Below are 8,250 nucleotides of genomic sequence, written 5' to 3'. Positions count from 1 at the left end.
ACTTTGAATGGTAATTAATGGATAGGTGCTTGTCAAAAGGGCCTGCAGAAACTGGGCCAGTTCCAGGCTAGATGCAATTACTCACACTTTCTGTAGTCAACTGAGATAAATTTTAGGCTGTGGGGTGTGCATGTGTCATTTTACTAAGGGGCACTTACATGCAATATATTACTCACTTGATCGTACTATTAGGGTTGGAGAAGAGTGGGAATTCAAATTGAAGTCATTTTTTCTTTCTTTAAAGAGAACATTACATAAACTGAGTAACCATATTTAGTGATTAATAAGATAGAAGAGTAGTCACAATCTAGAATAAATCACATCTACCAATACCCAATGAAACAGCATATGTGTGCATGAGGGAAATCCTCTTTTTTGTGCTTAATACTCAAGTCTGTATGATGAAAGATGTTGTCTAAGAATGTTAAGGGGTAACTAATGCAAGTTAAAGCAAAACGGGGTGAAATGAGAAATTCCCTAATGTGGCACATATTATTTAAGGCTTAGTTATAGTTCATATATGGTAAACTATTATGGCTTTGCAGTAGAAGGCTGCCTTGCCAGGTAGTTACTGGAGCCTCATTATCTTTCAAATGCTTGGTGACCGCTCAGGCTCATTATCTTCCTATTTACATAAATAAAATGTAAACTAATGCAAATACCTATTAGTGCTGTGCATACTGGTTCAAACCTGGCTGTAGCTTTTTTTTATGGCTCATTAGTCCTTCCTAAAAAAACTGCAGGAATACCAGGAGGCAAAATCAATTCAGTGACCCTTTAGAAGGGTAAGACTAACCTTTCCAAAACATGCCTGGGTACTGCACCTATTCTCTACTAATTCTTTCTCCTTTTATGTAGCCTTTGAAAGAGAGATTTACAGTGGTGCCCAAAGCAAACAGGGAGAAGGATGTAACCTAGTTGTGGTTCTTGAGAATGAAGGGAAAGGGGTTCATCACTTCTGGAAAGGGATATGACAAATACCCATTATCTCTCTACGACACGACTAATGCAGATGCTGGAGAGAAAACTGTTGTGGAATATTAGAAGAGGAAGAGCAAATAAGAAGGGAAAATGCCAGTGGTCCACAGGATAAAAATAATCAAGGCTACACCTAAAATGCAAATAGAGTACAGGATGGAAATTCTTCCAAGTTCATGTCACTTTCTCATTGAACACTCGCACACAGCAAATTAAGATGCAGATTTATTTTCCTTCGTTAAAATAACAGGCGATTCCCCAAAGCCTTTTCCCCTACTTCCTGCTACACAAAATAATTCTGTAAGGAAACAGGGTGGATTGTCCTGCCATTTTCACGGATCACTCCAGAAAAATATAGGGGCCTCCCCAAGGCTGGGCAGATCTCAACATGACAGCGAGGCACTGTATTTATCTGGTATTGTGTCTTCTAGTAAATGTTGGAAGTCTTTTACAAAAAGGATGGCACTGCAGGATGGCTGGAGCAAGTAGGTAAAATCAACACTTCGCCTGGCCAAGGGAACGGGGAATAGTAAAAGCAATATAACAAAACATGCAAACACCGTTGAGAGATGATCCATCTGTACAAGTCCATGTGCCCAGGGGGCTCTGACAGGAACATAAGGCTTGGCTTTCTTTCTTTTTCATCCTGTTCAGGGTTTCATAAAAAAAATTGTGGGTTTTTTTTGTTTCTGTTTTTTATAAAAATAAAAAAATGGTCTTTAGATAGACTACTGAAAACAACTCTGAGAGTAGAGCACTTTCTTCCTCAAGAGTCACCTTCTGGAAGAGTTCAGAAAGGGTCAAATATTGACCAATAATGGCTTGTCTGCTTTGTAATCTCAATTGTGGCTTCAGCAGGGAGGCGGGGTGGAAATTCTTCCTCATTCAGCCGGTTTGGTTACCAACGAGAGCGGCTGGGCCTGCAACATAGCCAAGGCAGCTTGAGGAGATGGAATGGCTGCAAAGGAAGGAGGCGATGTCAGGAGGGCGGCGTGGGGCATGGAGGCAAATGGAAGGGGCCTCGAGAGGAGTGACGATTGGCTTGTCAGGCTAGAGGAGGAAGAGGAGGAGGCAGCCTTGCTTGACAGGAAAGAAGCAGAGTGCAGAGACAGCTGGGCTCTGGCTTCAGGCTTGGTAGTCAGGGAGAGAGGCTGAGCCTGTTCAGAATGGGTGGCAGCAGGAGCTGCAGGTGATGCCAAGGCTGTGGAGGGAGTGGCTGGAGAATCCAACATGCTGCCATGAGAGGATGCAGGGCTGTCACAGGATTTGTCAGCTGGCAGGTATGGCACACAAGGCTTCTTGCTCTTTGACACCACAGAATCTGTAAGTGACAAAAAAGAAAGAAGGTTATTTATTGGTTAATTTCTATCCTACACGCCCAGTGACTTGCTCGTGGCTGCCCCATGAGCAACATATGGCTGTTCAATTCCAAATGCGTTACTGTGTTGACAATGCTAGATTAAGCGGCAGATAAATGCCAGGTAGTAAAAGTAGCCAAATGGTTAGATGGGGGAAAGTTCCTTTGCTACAAAAGCCTTTTTCCTGTATTTGAAAGAAGGCATTCCCAGGCAGTGTTGCAAACCGGTGTAGGGACTGGCTTGCATCAGAGCAATCCACAACACTAGAAGACTCTCTAGAAGGCCACACTGAAAGCCCCTTGAATTCAACTTCAAGGATGCTAGACAGTTTTGGGGATTTTGTGAGTTTCCTTAGCTTTATCTCATAGAATTGTAGAGTTGGAAGTGATCCGTCAGGGTCATCGAGTCCAACCCCCTGCAATGAAGTAATCTCAGCTAAAGCATCCATGACAGATAGCCATCCATCCTCTGTTTAAATATCTCCAAGGAAGGAGAATCCACCACTTTCCGAGGGAGTCCATTCCACTGTTGAACAGCTCGTAAAGTCAGAGAGTTCTTCCCAATGTTTAGTCGGAAGCTCCTTTCTTGTAACTTCAATTTATTGGTTTGGGTTCTACCTTCTGGAGCAGGAGAAAGCAAGCTTGCACCACAAGATTTGGCTCTCACAAAAGCTAAAACTTTGTCTACAATTTAAAATGTACAGATCCTGGAAGTTCTTGCACGAACTCTAAAAGGTTTGGAATTACCGGCTTCTGCACAACATTCAAATCTGGTTTCTTTGGATTCTCAGTTATTTGGAAGTGGCAGCCCTTACTGATAAAATGAGAGCAACTGTTCAAAAGTTCAAATGTAGCCATTTGATATTAAGTGCATATCTTGTTCATTATTCAAGGGGGGGGGGGCGGACTTGATAAGCGGCTAACTCTTTTCTCCTCTCCACCTGCCTCCTCCATCTGCTTTTCTAATAATCCTATTGGCATCTTGCTATCCCTGTGTGTAGAAGGAAGCTATATAATGCTTGTTCTTAAGTGTTTGTCCTAGGATGGGAGTAATTTACACTTCATTTTCTATTTTACAAGGATTGGAGAGGGGACTGACAAGCAGTAGCAAATATTAGGAATTCCAGACTCTCAGTTTCCCTTCACAGTGAGGGGAAAATTAGAACTGTCATGCCCATTATGGACTGGGGCCAGACTACAGAAGGGCAAGGCATTGGTACTTACTCCCTGTTTCTTGGATTTGTTGCTGAGGTTGTTTCTCTCTTTTTCTCTTCTTTTTCTTACCCTGAAAGGGATAAATTTACAAAAAGTTGTGAAAGGAAAGGAAAGGAAGTCAAGAATATATAAGACTAGTACAGAGTTTCTCTGAGTTGTAAACTTGAATTTTAAAAACAACAAGTGTGGAGTATAGGTAAAGAAAGATAGCAGAGAGAAATACTAGGCCATTAAGAAGGTCTACATACTATCATAACTACATTTATTTTGGTTATAATTATGCTTGGAAATCCAGCTGTTTTTTGCTTAAATAGGAAGAAGACTGCTATGACAAAGAACCGCCATCCAACTGGCAGCATACATCTTGAAGAAACTGTCTCTTCACAAGGACAATTTCTTCAAGATGCATGCTGCCAGTTGGATAACGGTTCCTTGTCATAGCAGTCGGCAATGTGGAGTTCCAAGGAAACATTAAACAAATGCTTAGAAAGTAGTTAGCTTAATCCCTTTACAAAAACCCTTGGAAACGTATGTGCAAGTGTTCAGCAAACACTTAGAGGTGATGGTTACCAGCAAGGCTTTGTTTCCAGCTGGAACTCACTGGAATTCAGTTCCGGCACATCTCAGGTGGGCACCATTGCCATTATAAGAGGACAAGAGAGTCGTTCATGGTGAGTTCCACCACCTCTTTTTCTAGAAAAATAGAACTGGCTGCAAGGGTTATCTTCCCCCTCTGCTACTATTCCATCCCGTAATTGGCCACCTAATCCCATACTTCCATTTCCTTATTTTAACACTGTCATCATTCCTCTGCTTTCTCCTTGTTCCACTTCTCTCTCCCCATTTTTTAAAATCTCTCCAATAACAACAACAGCAGCAGCAGCAGCAACAACCGTGACAAAATCCATGAAATGCTGCTTAATTTGTATGATCACAAAGGGGTAGACATAGATTTCCTGGAGCCAATTATTTATTTTTTGTAACAGAATACATACATCCCTGATTATAAACTTACATAGTTATCTCGTGCAGACCAAGTTGGGTAGAGCTGAGAATGAAGTTGTCGCTCCTTCCGGGCTAGCTCATAGTACTTGGCTTGCTCCTCACGGGACAGCGAATGCCACTAAAGTATGATGTTAGCAGAAAAGATACTGTAGAAAGTCACCTAATGAAATTTGGGGTGCCACCTCCCCTCTCTAAAAACACGACTGAAAACTTTCCTTTCCTTTCTACATAGCTACACAGTTTGAAACAATATGCTATGTTTGGCTCAAGGCCTACATATGAGCAACCATGTTTAACTAGAAGCTTGTAGCCAAAATATATATATACGAAAGCCATCCTCTGCCCTGCTTTTTTGTTCCCTTTTCCATCTGGATCATCAGATCACAACAGTGCAGCAAGAACTGGTAGAATGACTGCTCTGTGCAACTCTTAAAGGTATAGGAGCCCTTCTGAAGCTATATGCCTCCCTGGAACTCAGTGCCCAGCCTTCCTAGCTTGTCCACATATTTCCTGCTGACAATGCACATCTCATGCCTCTAGGGCCTCTGTGAAATATTGCTTCAGTCATATATTCTCTTTGATCTCTCTTTTCTTCAATGTGGTCTCTGTAACAGGTCCCTACTTTTCAGAATCCTGCCTGCATTGTCCCATCTTAACATTTTCCACAGCACCCCTATCCCTCCACCCATAGCCTACAGGACCTCTAGACTTTCCATACTGTGAAGTTTCTCCAGGGCTTCCATTTGCCCCAGTTCCAAGCATCCTCTGCCATTTTCCTCAGGTTTCTCCCCCCTCCCCCCCCCACACACCTAGTTTTCCTTCGGGTTCTTTCTTTGGTCCACTGCCTCCTCCACACCCTTCCTTCAGTCATCTTGCGATGGATTCCCTGCCCCTGGGGACTCTGTCCTGGCCTGTTCCACAAAACCTCTAAGGCTTATATGCAAAGTCTTCATCTCGGCCAAACTGACAAAAATCTGCCTTTCCCCACAAGGTGGACTTCGAACATTATAACAGCTTGGTTCCCTGAACAGTTCCTGGACATCCTAAACCAATACAGGAGCTCAGCAAATCGGGACGTGAGAATCCATTGTCACAAGAACAATAGAATATGGATGAAACTACAAGCCAACTCTGCGCATGCAGCCCAGTAGCCTAGCTGTCGGGTGAAGAAGCCAATAATTTGTTTTGTACCCTTCTTCCTAGAATCTGGTTGATAGCTGCACTCTCTTTCAGTGTACACTCTGCCACCACCTTGGCCCGCATCTCCTTCATGTACAACATGAATGCATTCAATGGTTTTTTTATATGGGGTTTCTTCTCCTCCTCCTTCTTCACAATAACAGGTGTTTTTCTGCAATAATAATATCTTTCATTACTGTCCCATAGTCCCAGTCATAACCCACAGGCTCTCTCCTACCAACCATGTGCAGGCAACAAAGAATAAGATGTTCGGAGTGAAGAATGCTCTTCCTAACAGGCAAAGTACAGTGGTACCTCTGGTTGCGAACAGGATCCGTTCCGGAGCCCCGTTCGCAACATGAGCAGAACACAAACTGCGTCTGTGGGTCATGATTTGCCACTTCTGTGCATGACATCATTTTGAGCATCTGCGCATGTGCGAGCAGCGAAACCCAGAAGTAACCTTTTGCGGTACTTCTGGGTCACTGCAGGACGCAACCTGAAAAGACATAACCTGAACCGAACGTAACAAGAGGTATGCCTATACCTCTACTAAAAACCAGTCAGTTGGTTAGATCACATGCATATTGTAGTGCTCTTTCCATTTATTCCATATCTGTGAATTAAGACAGCACGCTAGCAATGGAAATGGCAACCTTGCAGCAAGTCGCCTATCCCTCAAGTGTAACATTTAGGAGCTCTAGCTGTGTGAAGTATAGCAGTCATGTTTTGAGAATTCTTGCTCTTGGGTGCAAAAGAAAAATACATGCTGCATAATGGCTGTAATCATATGTAAGATTTAAAAAGTGTTACAGCTGGAGTTGGGCAGAGAGGTTGTGCATGTGGGCAGAACTTGTCGCAAGGATGCAGTTCTTTTTTTTTTCCAAAGATATTTGAAAAAATATTTTTCAAAGATATTTGATAGTTCTTTTGCAATACCTCCATGGAAGAGTAACTTGTGCTCCAGTTCATGCACACTCCTTCTTGCAACATATGTAGACCAAAGCCCTGCTGGTTGCTATCCTGTGATATAAACTAACTGAACGAGCAGCCTGGATGAACAAAAATCTCTTCACCTACTGCCAAAAATAACAGAGAGAAGGCAAGCCTCTAGGGAGGCTATTCCATGACTGGGGTGCAATCACTTTACAGGTCACCCATCCCACTTTGCTTGATTAGGGCCTCCAAAGAGGATATGTGTTCTGGAATGTGAATGCCTCTGCCATGTGTCAGTTGCTTCAAACATCTTGTATAGACAGATCTTTTTTGCCCTGGCTTTTCCTGACCCGTACAATTTGACCCTGTTACTACTGAATTATTATATTACTTTTTTGAGGAAAAACCCACAGTGTAGCATAAAAAATGGCAGTGATAGCAGCCTTCCACAGCTAGACTAAGTTGTAGTGACCTTATGAGAAGGGGTGGAAATTCAAAAAAATAAGGTACATTGAGAAATAATAATTACACTACAGTGATAGTGGCCCCTTTCCCATTATATCTCCTGACAAAATAAAGTATCCAGGCAGCACCTGGCTAGTCTATTACTTACGAGCTTCCTTCAGGACTCAAGCTGGGTTGTGTAGGCTCTTGTTTTACAATGGGTGACACAATGGTGGGATGTGGGATTCCTGAGGGATGAAGTCCATGACCAGGAGGAGGAACCATATGAGGAGAAAACCTGCTAGACATCAAACTGGAGCACAATTGCAAGTGAGATGCTGAAAGCAAATACCTCTAAGCTTAACCATTTCAGACTCTAAACATCATCCTCATGCTCCTATTTCCTCATGCCCTGCTTTCCAAAAATATTGAGTGTCCTAAACATTTCCTATCTCTTTTTTTGTGGTACCTTGCCAAGCTACTAGAGAACAGTGAAGCAGATGACCCAAGGATTATGCAGAAGGTCAACGACAGAAATAGGAGGCAATACTATAAACAATCAACTTATTACTGCCCCTACTGAATCACAGATAACTTTCATCAGAGCTAACACTTGAACTACAAGGGGGGGGGGTGAATATACACCTGTACATTCTATCTTTTTGCCTTTATTCTGAAGCAACTCCATACATTTCTCATACTGAATATATTTGAATGCTAATTTATTTCTGTTCTGTTGATCTCTGTTCATTATTAGAAAAATGTTTTCATTTTCCTTTACAAGCCTCACTCACTGTTAGTCAAGACATCTATCTGTAAATGCATGCAGTGCTCAGCATGCCACAAGTACAAAATTGCCATTGAGTATAAACACAGGATCATGGGCTGAAAAGTGTTCCAGTTTCTCTATCCCCTGTGGCTTTATTCCCCATTCAGCATGCAGTCCTTTTGCTGACATGACAACCCCATGCAATCTAACAGACAGTAGCATCTACTAGAGAAAATGGATGATTTACACACACATGGAACAGCAACCATTTCTGTAGGTGGGAGCTCACATGTCTGAATGCTCCTCCGTGTGGGGGGGGGGGACCCTTCACAGAGAAAACAAGATGCAAGGCAAGAGACACACAGTT

At 42.6% G+C, this 8,250-nt stretch overlaps 1 protein-coding gene across 1 annotated transcript in view; it reads right to left on the bottom strand.

The window, feature by feature from the left end:
- Positions 1-1,190: 1,190 nt before the first annotated feature.
- Positions 1,191-8,250, bottom strand: part of TCF7L1 (transcription factor 7 like 1) — a 67,082-nt gene continuing 60,022 nt past the window's right edge. The window contains exons 8-12 of the mRNA XM_081171695.1: positions 7,284-7,427; positions 5,747-5,906; positions 4,566-4,673; positions 3,560-3,620; positions 1,191-2,299 (exon numbers count right to left, since the gene is read on the bottom strand). Coding sequence (XP_081027821.1) covers positions 1,860-2,299; positions 3,560-3,620; positions 4,566-4,673; positions 5,747-5,906; positions 7,284-7,427 — 913 coding nt within the window. The 3' untranslated portion in view covers positions 1,191-1,859. The remainder of the gene's footprint in view (positions 2,300-3,559; positions 3,621-4,565; positions 4,674-5,746; positions 5,907-7,283; positions 7,428-8,250) is intronic.

Source organism: Podarcis bocagei (genome assembly GCF_964188305.1).
Source record: "Podarcis bocagei genome assembly, chromosome: 15".
Lineage (NCBI taxonomy): Eukaryota > Metazoa > Chordata > Lepidosauria > Squamata > Lacertidae > Podarcis > Podarcis bocagei.
The sequence above is the reverse complement of the archived record's forward strand: the minus strand, read 5'-3'. Positions and strand labels throughout refer to the sequence as shown.